Source organism: Dryobates pubescens, chromosome 11 (assembly GCF_014839835.1).
Source record: "Dryobates pubescens isolate bDryPub1 chromosome 11, bDryPub1.pri, whole genome shotgun sequence".
Classification (NCBI taxonomy): Eukaryota; Metazoa; Chordata; class Aves; order Piciformes; family Picidae; genus Dryobates; species Dryobates pubescens.
In genome coordinates, this window is record NC_071622.1 from 11,008,437 (window position 1) to 11,023,060 (window position 14,624).

At 44.8% G+C, this 14,624-nt stretch overlaps 1 protein-coding gene across 1 annotated transcript in view; it reads right to left on the bottom strand.

Moving 5' to 3' along the window:
- XPR1 (xenotropic and polytropic retrovirus receptor 1) overlaps positions 1-14,624 on the bottom strand; it is a 133,640-nt gene that overhangs the window by 114,976 nt on the left and 4,040 nt on the right. Inside the window, exon 2 of the mRNA XM_054165231.1 lies at positions 11,590-11,641. Coding sequence (XP_054021206.1) covers positions 11,590-11,641 — 52 coding nt within the window. The remainder of the gene's footprint in view (positions 1-11,589; positions 11,642-14,624) is intronic.

Genomic DNA, 14,624 nt, shown 5'->3' on the forward strand with positions numbered 1-14,624 from the left:
ACAGGTTGCTTGGTACTGAACTGTTCAAGGAGCAAGGAGCTCAGCAGAGCTGTCCTGGGGAGCCACACAGGGACAGGTCACCAGCAAAGGCAGCACCAGAATAGCAGCCTTGGCTACAGGTCAGAACAAGCCTGCAGCTGTGGGACGAGGCAGGTCCCGAGTTAACAGCTCGCTCGTGCTGATCTTTTCAGCTTCTCTGCACTTTGCCCCACAAATACATTAAGAGCATTTATAAGAGCATGCTAAGCAATTGCAGTAAAAATAAAGCCAAGATTATAAACACAGTCTGGATGCCAAATTTGTCTCTTTTTGCCATTTAGGGCTCAAATTTCAGCAGGCAAAGAATTCTCGCACCACCCCAAAACGTGTGCCTGGAGCTATACAGCACATGCAAAGCAAATTGCATTTATATTGGTATGTTATGGCATGCAATTTCCTTCTTCCCAATCACGCTGCTTGCTTCTCTTGTAAAGTCAAATAGCCTGTCAGCTTCTCATCAGGAAGCAGAAATTGGTTTTCCATCTCCTAGGAGATAAACAAGGCTTCCCCCTCTGCAGAGGGGAAGTAGAGCTGCTGGGTTCAGCACAAAAGAGCCAATGCCCACAAACAGGCAGGTTGGAGTGTGCTCACTCATGGGCTTTGCACCATCCCGGTACATTTTGTGCCCACTGCAATGCCAGTCAGCTCCCTGGACTCAGCTGGGACTACTTTTAAAAGTAGATGTGTGGATTTTCAGGCATTTTTCTTTGTGATTTTAAGCTGAACATCAACTACTCTGACTCTCAGTGCTGCTGCTGCCTTAACTAAAGAGCTTTAGGTACTCTTGTCGTACCATGTGTTAGTAAAATCACAGAATCACCAAGGTTGGAAGAGAGCTCAAAGATCATCGAGTCCAGCCCACCACTACAGACCTCATGACTAAACCATAGCACTAAGTGCCACATCCAATCCCCTCTTGAACACCTCCAGGGATGGTGACTCCACCACCTCCCTGGGCAGCCCATTCCAATGCCTAACAACTCTCTCACCTCGAGCCTAAACTTCCCCCAGTGCAGCTTGAGACTGTGTCCTCTTGTTCTGGTGCTGGTTGCTTGGGAGAAGAGACCAACCCCCTGCTGGCTACAACCACCCCTCAGGTAGTCACAGACAGCAATAAGGTCTCCCCTGAGCCTCCTCTTCTCCAGGCTAAACAATCCCAGCTCCCTCAGCCTCTCCTCATAGGGCTTGTGTTCGAGGCCTCTCCCCAGCCTCATTGCCCTTCTCTGGACATGTTTAAGAGTCTCAATGTCCTTCTTAAACTGAGGGGCCCAGAACTGGACACAGTACTCAAGGTGCAGCCTAACCAATGCAGAGTACAGGGGCACAATGACTTCCCTGCTCCTGCTGGCCACACTATTCTTGATGCAGGCCAGGATGCCATTGGCCTTCTCAGCCACTTGGGCAACATACTCTTTCTACCTCTCTGTGGTTTTCTTGGAGCTACACACCCCTTCTCAGATGTCTGGGAACCAGAACTGTGGGATCACTTTTACACTTAGGCTACACTAATTCAGGGGAAAAGGGTTACCACACTCAACAGAAGTATCATAAACCAAGCTAATTATATTCATGAAATAGCAGCTAATAAATGCCACTTTTTTTTTTTTAACTTTTTCCTTTAAACTGTGGCTTTGCAAACCTAAGATGCTGCAGTTTTATGCTGTAACTGAGGTTAAATGAGATGTATTTACAAAGAGCACAACTGCATTTTCAACTGAATTCATTATTTAGTTTTACTCAACAGGGGGCACCTTGAAAAAAAACCCACCAGGTAAAATAAGCAACTAGCCTTAATTTTTACTTCAGGAATCAGGAAAAAGACATATGACTGGGAGCAGGTTGACTTTTAACCACATCCTTGCTAATTTCAACATTACTCAAAGAGACACATCCTCTCCTCTTCAGAGGCTGGTACTCCAATAGACACTGCATCGTGTGGCCTTACAGCAGGTGAAGGTAACACAACTGAAAGAACGGCTGGACTCCCCAGCTCAAGAGAGAGGAAAGTACTGGAGGGAGTCCAGTGGAGGATACAAAGATGATGAGGGCACTAGAGCATCTCTGGGAGGAGGAAGGGCTGAGAGAGCTGTGGCTCTTCAGCACGGAGAAGAGCAGACTGAGAGGGGTTCTTCTCAAGGCTGATCAGTAGCTAAAGGGTGGGGGCCAAGAGGTTGGGGCCAGACACTTTTCAGTGGTGCCCCGTGACAGGACAAGGGGCAATGGGCACAAACTGGAACACATGAAGTTCCATCTGAACATGAGGAAAAACTCCTTTGCTCTGAGGGTGCTGGAGCCCTGGAGCAGGCTGCCCAGATAGGTTGTGTAGTCTCCTTCTCTGGAGAGATTCCAAACCTATCTGGACATTGCGATCCTGGGCAACCTGCTCTGGGTGATCCCGATTTAGCAGGACAGGCTGGACTAGATGATCCCTTCCAACCCCACCATTCTGTGACCATTCTGGCAGCAGAGTGCCCAGGGATTGCCTTAGCTCCTCCACCACATCACACACAGATGTCAGGGCTGCACAGGGTAGGGGTGGGTTGGTCATTTTTCTAAGGCAAGCAGGTACAATACAGAAGAATGAGATTTCCTTCCAGGGATATTCTGCTCATTCCTTTGCCCACAGCATGCATTTTTAAAGAGAGAGAGAGAGAGACCAATCAGATTTAATTCATCTTGCATTATTCACCAAGTAGCTATAATCTCACCCCAAATCTTAATTGTCTAATAATTCAGATCACCTCTTTCAAACATAGCTCCAAAGAACGACTGTAACCCCAGAGGCTGCCTCCTACACACAGACACACTAAATCTTGCTGTTAAGATGTCTAGTGCAGCCTTCATTTGAAACACAGCAATAAATTCTGGCCTCTTGTATATACATGTGCAGGGCCTCTTCATGTCTACAGCCCAGATGCTGTTTGATGTTTTGCTGTTGTCTAAGGAGTGCTCCGTTGAAGGCACGGCTGGCTGTCAATCTTCAAGCTTTGGGAATCCTTTCCTACTTTCCAGCCCTCAGGTTCTGACCACTAACATGGAACCTGGCACATACCAGGTAAACTACAAGCACTGTCAATTCCTCCAACCACTAAAAAGGTAACAGACTGCCATTTATAAATGACTGTTTGCAGACTTGCACAAGAAACCTGCCTCTAGATGCAGACCTTTCACACGGGCCAGCCCTGACTACCGGTTTCAGCTTTCACCACTACCTCCTGAGCTACCTACAGCTCTGTGCTTTGCCTGGGTTTAACAGCTCTCAGTGCTCAAGACCAAAGGGTGCTTCAGTAAAAAAAAAAGGCTACAGAAGAAATTTGGGGTTGGAAGAGACCTTTAAAGGTCATCTAGTTCAACCTCCCTGCAACAAGCAGGGACATCTGCACCTAGATGAGGTTGCTCAGAGCCCCATCCAACCTGACCTGGAATGTTTCCAGGGATGGGGCATCTACCCCCTCCCTGGGCAACCTGGGACAGTGTTTCACCATCTTCATTGTAAAATAGCTCTTCCTTGAACCTAGACTCTGGTACACTTAGGAGTCAACTGCTTCACCTAACATTAATGCCTCAAAGCTCTTTGAGCTGTTGAGAAAGCCACCCAGAACTCATCAGAAGACAAAGGAAAAGGAAAAAAGGCTTGCTCAGCAGCACCACAAGCTTCCTGTCTTGTGCACACAGACAAAGCAACAGGAGCTGGACATGGGGCAAATGGAAAGTGTGAAGAAGTCCAGTGTTTCCACCACCTTCAGTAACAAGGTTGCTTCAGAAAGAAACAGTAATCTACATAATCAAACCACTGAACTACTTCCCACCACAACCACCTTTGTTAACCTGCAAGGTCCCACATCAGCCCAAAGAGCCCCAGGGAAGCTCCCCTCTGCACCAGGGATGCTCTCCCATACACCTTCTGCAGCAAGTGGTTTCCCACAACTCAAATGGTTTACAGCCAGGTGCAAAACTACAAACGATGCTGCAGCCCCCAGGAAACAGCACCTGCAGTACACAGAATTAGAATAGAATAGAATAAACCAGGTTGGAAAAGACCTTTGAGATCATCGAGTCCAACCTATCACCCAACACTATCTAATCAACTAAACCATGGCACCAAGCACCCCATCCAGTCCCTTCCTAAACACCTCCAGTGATGGTGACTCAACCACCTCCCTGGGCAGCACATTCCAATGGCCAATTACTCTTTCTGTGGAGAACTTCTTCCTAGCATCCAGCCTAAACCTCCCCTGGCACAACTTGAGACTGTGTCCTCTTGTTCTGGTGCTGGCCACCCTAACCCTAACCCAACCCCCACCTGGCTACAACCTCCCTTCAGGTAGTTGTAGACAGCAACCACTTGGTAGCAAATACCTCTGAAGAAGTCACTGTATCAACAGCATGCATGGGTCTGCATTACTCTGAACCGAAAGCAGCCTGTGATGGCACAAAGCAAGCACCACGGTCAGTCTCAGTGTGGACCTTCTCTAAACACAGTACTGCTTTGGACAGTAAAAGGACTTCCAAACAAGAGCACAGCACACTACACTTTCACATAGGCATCTGTGCTCCAAATATTTTGGTGACCACCCAGCTGTTCTCTCACACTGCTCTGCACCCTGCTACAAGCATATGCACTGTTTACCTTTCAAATTTGTATTGCCCCAGGGCAAGAAAAAACAGACATCACCTCCTCCTCTCAGCGCTGGTGTGCAGCCAAGCTCTCCTCCTGTCCACCATTTGCATCTTCTGGAAGCTAACACTTTCAATAAGCCAAATAACCTATTTTTCTACAGCTAGCTCAATTCCTGGCATCAAGTCTCCAACTGAGAAGAGGATTGTCATGGGATTTTTGATTTTACATACTCCAGACAGAACTACAGTGTGCACAGAATCAAGAACCAGCATCAGGAGTGCAGGACACCGACCTCCAGTTGTGTGTGCCCTTCAGAAGGTCATCCACTCCCACATCCTTTATAGAGGAGCAACAAAACAGTGAAATAGAGACAAAGCATCCATCTGCTTGTGGCTGCTACACAGTAGTTGATGTGAAGCAGCTCTGCTGAAGACTCCCTTAAGCCTAAGCATTCCCACAAAGCCTCAACAGCTACAAAGTAAGCTTCTGCAACTGGTAATAAATGTTTATTTTGAAACAAAAAGACAACATCTGTATATACACAGACAAACCATAAGCCTTTGATCAACCCTACAAAGCTTGTCTGCATTAACTGTCAGCTTCACAACTTCTTCTGGAAAAGAAGAATGTGATTTCCCACACCCTGCTTACTCACTACCCTAAAGACTACTATTTTATTTATTAACAGAAATAAATCCAAGCTACAGCTCTGTAGCTGTCAGTTAATATGGAAAGTGCATTACAAATGAAAGCAGAAACAAAGGTATAACCACATAGGGTATGCTGCCAGTGTTGGCACTCTCAGGATGTCCCAGCCTTGTGCCTCTTGCTTTTCTAATCTAGCAGAAATCAACAGGTGACAAATACCACCAGAGGATCTCCGTTACCATTAATGCCCTTCCCCCACCAGTCAGATGTTATTTTAACATCACCTATTAATTTGGGGCTTCAGCTCTGTATTATAGCATCCATACTTCCCACTCATAGAATCATAGACTCAATAAGGTTGGAAAAGACCTCAAAGATCATCAAGTCCAACCTGTCACACAATCCCAATTCCCTCAGCCATCTCTCATAAGATCTGTTCTCTAGATCCTTCATCAGCTTTGATATCTGGGTGTGCTCCAGCAACTCAATGTGTTCTGTGGGGCATCTCTTAGATTTTGTGACCCCTTCTCAGATCTCCTATATCCCACTAGTTCTTTGACACTCAAGTACAGTCTTCCGAGGTTTCTTCCCATACTGTCACAAATTTCCCTTTGTTCCCAGAGTTTTTAACTAGGAGTTTGAGGGCAACCCCCTCATGCTCATGGAGCCCATCAGAAGTTTGCCTTCCCTACAGCATCTCTTACATGGTCCTGACTGCAGATAATCATAGAATCAACAAGGTTGCAAAAGACCTCAAAGAGCATCAAGTCCAACCTGTCACCCAACACCTCATGCCTACTAGACCATGGCACCAAGTGCCACGTCCAAACCCCTCTTGAACACCTCTAGGGACGGTGACTCTACCACCTCCTTGGGCAGCACATCCCAATGACAAACGACTCTCTCAGTGAAGAACTTTCTCCTCACCTCGATCCTAAACTTCCCCTGGCGCAGCTTGAGACTGTGTCCTCTTGTTCTGGTGCTGATTGCCTGGTAGAAGAGACCAACCCCCTCCTACACTGCTACAGCATTCCAGCCCCACATAGCCCTTCAACCAGCAGCGATCCTCATTCAAAAGATGCCAAATTGAACAGGAATTCAGGACTGGAGTTAAGGAGAATAAGTAATTTCCATAATAAGAGGATACCACAGGATGCCCTTGCACCATCCGATACTACACCAACGGAGTTTGTTTACACAAGCATTAAAGGGAGGTTAAATTTCAATATCTGAAAGACAAATATTCTAGGAAACAATATTTAGAGTGAACCCTGTCCACTCGAGCAGATAAATCAGAATGAATAATTTACAGCCACACTTTCATCTCCACCGCAGCTGAGAAGAGCCTCGGCGCACGGAGCTCGGGGAGATGCCGACACATCTGCTCACCAAGCGGAATAATCGGGAGGACTCCGAGCAACAGTGGTCCAGTAACCTGTTTTACTTAGGTGACAAATGGGACAGGAAGCAGTGGGAGGGACAAGGAATGCAAACAATTCAGCGTGGTCACAGTGAGGTCAGTGTTTCACGCTTTTACAGTGAAACTAGCGCTACACCGGGTTCCCGTCTCTAAATAATCACTGATTCCTCCTAAAGGTAGCTGAAGGAAGGCTGCCTGCTCACACTGACCTGGCACTCTTGCATGTGAGCCTTCCTGCCACGCCATGAGGACTCAGTGGCCGAGAATAACATCACAGCAGCATCGGTTCGTCCAGATTGCTCCAATAACAGCGAGCGGCATATAACAAACAGTTAACGAAGCAAACACGCACCAAAGGTTCTCCTGAAATGCAAGCAAGCTCTATCATACCACTGGGAATCAAGCATCATTTGCTATTGTTCTCAGTGACGTGCAGAAGATTGGATTAGCAGACCAAACACTAATTTTGTACAGCTGTTGCTCAGGTGGAAGGATGGTGCAAGTTTCATCAGGGGAAAGACTTGTAAAAAGATGATAAGCATCTGGAGGAGTAACACTGGCATGCAGCATACTATCATCATCACCACGTAGAGAGATGGGGGGAGGGAGGAAAACATGTCTTTGAGCAGATTAAAGAAATCTGTGTGTACAGCTAACAACTGCCAAAAAAGACATGCATACAGTCTGGTATCATTCTCAGGAAACACGGGGAGACACAGCACCTTGCAGTAGGGAACAAGTCTTTGAAGGACCTGCTGAGAGAACTGGGATTGTTTAGCCTGGAGAAGAGGAGGCGAAGGGAAGATGCTCTCCACAACTCCCTGAAAAGAGGTAGGAGTGAGGTGGGGGGCAGTCTCTTTTCTAGTATCTGATGATAGGAAGAGAGGGAATGGCCTGGAATTGTGCCAGGCGAGGTTTAGGTTGGATATTAGGAAAAATTTCTTTTTTGAAAGAGTGGTCAGACACTGGAACTGCTACCCAGGGAGGTGCTGGAGTCACCATCCCTGAAGGTGTTCAATAAACATGTGGATGTGGCACTTTAGGACATGGTTTAATGGCCAGGGTGGTCTCAGGTTGATGGCTGACTCTTAAGAACTTAGAGGTCTTTTCCAATTCTATGAGTCTATAACAGTATCAGGGAACAGCTACAAACGATCTCCTCCTACCACACAGCCTTGACAGACTTTATTCACATCTACAGGGGGTTTGGTTACAATCAGTCTGTATTTATTACCTGAAACAGAAAAAAAATATTCTAGATATAGGTGTGATTCAATGTAGCACAGTGAAAGGGTCACTATATAACTAGAGTGTTTTTGGAACATGAACAATTTAGAGCCAAGATGCTCTTCCCAGCACTAAATAGCACTTCCAGTCCACTAAATAGCACTAGAACCATCAGCTGAGGAGCTCAGGAGTCATTCTGAAGTTAAGCTTTGTTTACCTGTTTCCCAACCAAGCCCAGAATATTCCTAAATACAAACTAAATGAAAGCTATTAAGGACAGATGGGGGTTGGAACTAGATGATCCTTGTGGTCCCTTCCAACCCTGACTAATACTATGATCCAGATGGTTCACCTATTACCTGCCTTGTCTGTTACTTACTACATGCCTTGGTCAGGTAGCTTTTGTTGTTGTTGTTGTTTCAATATTGTAAGTGTTAGTGTAAAATGCTTCCAGCACACTAATAAGCAACACAAAGCACTCCTGTATCTGTACAGAGTTTACCATCTGACACAGGAAGCTGCCTGCAGCAAAAATCTAAGAAACTCATTCCCAAGCCCTGAACTACCCGAGCAGCTGAGCAGGATAAGAACTAGGAAAAGCCTCAGTGTTGGTCTTTGAACAAAAAAGGAGTTTTGTATACCAGTGTATTAACTAAAGCTCTACAGTATACATAAGGTAAATCAAAGCCAACTGTGCATGTCTAGAGCATGTCTGTGAGCAACTAGATCAATCAGAAAATGGATTTTAGTTAGGCCAGTCTAAAATGAGATTACATTAGGCTCATACTGGGAAGCTGGGGTTCAGTAGCACATTCCTGTAGTTTCTGTGCCAAGTGCAAAAGAACACAGAAGTATCCATTGCAAAATCCATACTAAACTGAAAACACATAGGCCAATAGCCAGCCCCTGACAACAGCTGCTACACCCCCTCTGAAGTTCAAGGGACGCTACTGCCTCTGACAGTGTGTGAGGCACAGTTTGTACGCAGTCACACACTAACCCTGGCCTAAGGTTTCCATGAACAAAGGCAGAAGGGCTTAAAGGAGAAGGAAATAAGCAACAAGATCAGAGAAAGAATTTTTTTTACAATGAGGAAGAAATATTTTACAATCAAGGTGATGAAACACTGCCCACGGACGTGGTAGATGCCCCATCCACAGAACCATTCCAGATCAGGTTGGACAGGGCTCTGAGTAACCTGCTCTAGTTGAAGATGTCCCTGCTCACTGCAGGAGGGGTTGGACTAGGTGAGCTTTAATGCTCCCTTCCAACCTAAAGCATTCCATGATAAATACTTGGGTTTGGTCCATTTCCAGTACAAGCCTTTCCTAAAGCTGCAGCTCACAGCATGACATCTGCCTTCCCTCTGTCCCCTCTGCACTCCTATGGGCAGCAGAAGAATCCACAGGCCATACAGACAGCTCAGTTGCTCCAGCCCAAATAGCCTGGCTCCATCCTGAGCAATACACCATTTCCAGCAAGGAACCCAGTGGCTAAAAAGTAAAACAGACTCAAAGCAGAGAGAAAAAGAGAGGGAAAGAACACACTGAAAACAAACTTTACAAAATCCAAGCACCACACACTCACATTCATTTGAACAAAAGGTGAAGGAATTAGTACAGCTGCTCTGTACTTAAAGACAGGTCAGGCAAAACAAAGTTAAATATGAGTGGTTCAAAACAGTCTGGATTATTTAGTTCTCTACAGTACAAAGGAAGAGACCTCACCCCCCCACAGAAATGAACAGAACATTGTTCCACTTATGAAAAGTGTCTTAAGTCATCATTCCCCTTTTGTTGAGGTTTTGAAAGCATCCAAAAGAGACAAAAGCACAAGTTAAAATTGTTTTCACATTTAAAAGAGCATAAATATTGCACCACTTAAGTCTTTACATTCTCTTCCTTTGCCAAATATGTTTACACACAAACATCACAGCACATCAGTATTCCACAGGCATTGAAAGAAAGGAATCCAAATGCTGAATCGTAATGCTTTGAAGCTTTACAGCCAGCAACTCAAAGCCCACCTTGAAATTCTAGGTACCCAAGGAAAACCCAGTAAGTCACATTCAAACATCAGACTACAAAATTAATAGCACAGACACCATTTGCTCCCATTGTCAATAACAAATTGCTGGATAGAAGAAGAGGGGGAAAAACAAGAGAGTCTTGTAAATGCTCCAGCCTTCCACAAAACTAATGCTGGATTTTCAACAGAATCAATAAGTTGTCTCTAAAAGTTAATAGAGATAGGTTGGCCTACACAAAACACTTTAGTTCCTCTTAGCTAGAAAACTGGTTTTATGCTGCTGGGGAGAAAGGCTTGTGGGTGGTTTTTAAGCAACTTTGCCACTCATAAAAATAAAGCAGGGTACAGCTGGCAAGTTTCCTTCAGTTTTCCAAAGATAACCCACATATTTTAGATGATGCTAGGACCATAACCTTTAGAAATCTGGTTCTAGGACCTGCACTTTCAAGAAATGGGATTTCACAAAATTAGCAGGCTGAGTCGAGTGAGCAGGTAAGTGCCAGCTTAAACCTGAAGATTACACCTATCTGAGCATGGCTTCCATGAAGTTTTCAGCTTAGAATGAGCCTTTGAAGAGCAGAAGGAAAGACTGCCCCACCACACACACATAAGTCTGTTAACTATTGCAATTTTAGTTTTAAAATGCTAATCAAAGAGTAGGTAGAGTTAAATTCACAAGAAATAACATGCCACCTCATTTTAACTCTTTCAGACCTCATGTCCCAATTCTAATCAACACAGAGTTGCTAATAAACTAACATTAGTAGTGACTAGCATTACACACCTCAGCCAACTGACTACACTAGAAGTAGCAGCCTACAAAGATGCAAGGAAGAAGCCCAGAGGCACAATATTCAAAGAGGTTGGTGAGATTAACACTGCACTGCAATTAAAAGGAAAGTAATAGAAGTAAGGAGGTCAAAAACCAGTTTGAAATCCACACGAAGAGCAAGAAAGGAAGTAGTGAAGCAACATAAAAACTATTCAGTACTTTAAGGACAACAAAAGGAAGAAGATAAAAGTTCCATGGAGAAATTCCATGCAGGTCATCACTTAAACTCTTCAAAATGCAGCAAGTTAAACCCCAAATGCTCTACTGAAAGAGCCTAGAGAACTCAGAGGCAATAAACACATGCAAACAAGAAAATATACTCATATACTCCTGTCCACATACGAGAGGCAGCACAGCACTCAGGGAGGATGCAGAAAGCAAGGCCGAGACTCTTCCAGTTCAAACCACCAGTAACAAACCAGGAACCGGTATCTCTCTAGCACAATTATCTCCTAAAGTGGCTGGCTCTCATAGGAAAACAAAGGTCTATTCTCAAGGGATGAAGAAAGTACTTCCACCAGTGAATGCCCTTATAAGCAAGAGGAATCCAGCTGTTGAAGTCCCAAACTATACAAAGTCATTTATTGTCCTAAGGACAGAGGACAAAGAGTTCTAACAATCAGAAATAGCAGGCAGGCTGTGAAAAGCCAGGCATTTGCCCATCAGTGTATGAAGTTTACCAATTTAGGAGGGCTGACAACAGAAAAGGAGCAGGACTACGTGCCCAGCACCTAATGCCAAGAAAAATACAATCCCCAGTTACAATTTGCTTACCTTCTATAGAAGGAGCCTGGTCCACGGCTGCATATAGCATCTCTTTCAAAGCCTGCAAGGGAGACAGCAAGGAATACAGTTAGTATTAAACAAAAAGAAACCAAAAATTGCATGGGTTTGAAAGGCCTGTTTGAAACCAAAAGCAATTAAAGCCCTTTCCTCCTCCAGACTGACACAGAAAGCTATAGTACGTGATGTCCACACTACCACACCTATTGCTCTTAAAAGAAACACAAGCTCTCATTTACTGATCACTTTGTCTAAAGCTTGTAACCTTACTGATCTATAAAATCGATTCCAGAGACAGTTTTCAACATCTTCCTTTGGAAGGTTGGGAGGATTTTAAAGGTTTTACATTTAAAAACAAAAACTGTTGCATGACAAACAAAGGGGTAGGGCAAAGAAAAGGAGGAAAAGCAGCCTCAGGGCTTTCTTATCGCTGTTCTATAGGAGCAGAGAACTACACATGGATTCTAAAAGCTGAAGACAACATGACAAAGGAGATTAGAGAAGCAGGGATGATGGCCTTCTCTTGAGGTGGAAACTGAAGGACAATGTTAACACCAGACAGAATCATTAGCCAGGTCTTCAGGTCTTAGAGGCACCATGAGCTGCCTCCCAAAGACCATGGGAACTAGCTGTTCACCCATGCTCAAGACTGCGGTGCAAGGGATGAGCAGTGCAAGCAGCAGGACCAGGAGGTAAGGTGGTCCTACAGCTAAATACCAGCCACCCCTGGCAGTAATCCCCTTCTCATTACCAGAGCCAGGAGAGAGGCACCACATTGAAAACCTCACCACTTGCAACTCCTTTTCAGAAAGCCTCTTTTCAGATGGTTATTAAAATGCTGTTATTATTCCAGCCATAGACTAAAGGTCTGCTCTCTCATACATCACAAGGACAAGCAAGACTCAAACTGAATTCAGATCAGTGGTTGAAGGAATAGGTTGAACCACAATTCTGGAACCAGAAGCCACCAGGAAGGGCCCGATCCTGCTGCTGAGTGATTTGTTTGCACATCCCTTCCACATCACTTGATAAAGTCAGGCATCTTAACAATGCATGTACTGAGTATGAGCATGCTTCACAGAGAGCTGCTGCAAAAAGTGGGGTTTATTCCCTCGCTTTCGAAATCCAGCACACAAAAGTCATTTAGTTCCTGTTTCAAACGTATCCTGCAGTACCTCCCCGTTTATCATCTTGTGTGTCTGTCTCTCCCAGGTCCAAACATCTCAGCCTGAACACCCAATACCCTAATACCCTCAAGGCAAAAACTACAAGCTCAGCAGCTGGAGGGAAACTCGGCCCTGTTGTAACACGGTGGTTACGATCCTGTTAAGCAAATACAAGGTCTAAAGGACATGTCTGTTTATCACAAGGTATCCGAGGTGCCCCGGCAGCTCAGGCATCTCTCAGAGGTCTGATTCCTGAGTCCACAGAGGTCTCAGCAAAGGTCACTTGCATAATTGTTTTCCCAACTGAGCCACTGCTAAATGATCTTCATTCCAGCAGCACAGCTCTCCTCTACCCTCCATGTTTCCTTTAATTCCTCCTCAACACTGGGCACTTCAGCCCTTTCCCCATGACTCACTTAACCAGCAGCACATGACATGCCTCCATGCATCAAGTGGTCAAAAATTTCTTTCCAATTCCTCATCCTGCTCATCAGCCTTACCTACCTGCAACTTTTTCCATGAGCCACAACCACATGGCATAGGATAAACAAACCTGAAGAGACAGCAAATTGAATGCCACTGTAGCAAGACCTCTATCTTTGCACACACCCAGAAGGAAACTCACAGTGCACTTCCTACCTCTGGTTTTAACAACCATTGCTTAAAAAAAACAAATGTAAAAGAATCACAATACTTGACAGTCCTGCAAAAAACAATCTTGAAAGCTGAAGGTGTCAGCCATCCCACAGACCTCTCCCCATGCAGGCTAACATATTACAGTCTGGCAGCTGCAGGGCAGCAGGTTTTGTTACTGCTTACCTGACCTATATAAGGAAACCAATAACCTGAAAGTGAAAGGCTCAGTGTTCCCTCCCATCGAAAGGATTCAGTCCTCTAAGCTACAGAATTTTAGAAATGACTGGTTCCAAAAGTTATCCATCACTGTCAGCTTCAAACCTTTAAGAATTACTCTTTCTGCCTTCAAAGTAGACAAAAAGGGTTGTTGCCTTACTTTAAGCCTTGAGCAGCCCAGTCTAGTAGGAAGTGTCCCTGCCCATGGCAGGAGCTTGGAACTAGATGATCCTTAAGGCCCCTTTCTACCCAAAACATTCTATGATGCTATGATTCAAACTGTACTAGTGATACACCCTGCACCCACAGTAAACCTGCATAAATGCACATCAGACAACAAAAGCAGACAGAAAACAGTTTAAAATGCAACTGTCAAACCTTCACAGTGAACAAATTCAAGGACAAAAACCTTAAAATGCTCAAAAAAAGCCCCACTGCTTTAAATGATTTACTTTCAAATCATTTATGCTCTTCTAAGCTCACCCAATAACATCCAGAAGGACAAATAGTGAAATAGCACAACAGATTTGTGTCAGGAGGTGGCAAGCCTGGGTGTGAGCTGCCTATCATGAAGCAGGGTTTGACAAGCAGAATTGGCCACCTCCCAAAAACTGAAAGCCTTTCTCTGGAGGAGAGACTCTGAAGGCAAGCAGGCCTCCTCAGATATCAGTTTCAGTTTCCCCACTTACTTCCTGCTGGAGGTTGTGGCTCAGAGAAATTATTTCTGAAGCATAGCAACCTCCTCCTCTTCTCCAAAAGGAAAAAGTGCTTAAAACTTGGAGCCTTCTTAAAAGGAAAGTGATGTCACCTACTCAAACCTTTCACTCATCTCTCCCATGAACTTTGCACCTGTACTGATTCTCCCTCCTCCCCAGACACTGCAATTTCAAAGGTACCAAGCACTTCTTTAAAAACATCACCAGACTTCTGCATCTGGGTAAACAAACTTGGTTCAGATTAGCTGAAACAAAACCTGCCTTCTGGCAACTGCAAAACTCCACTGAGTTT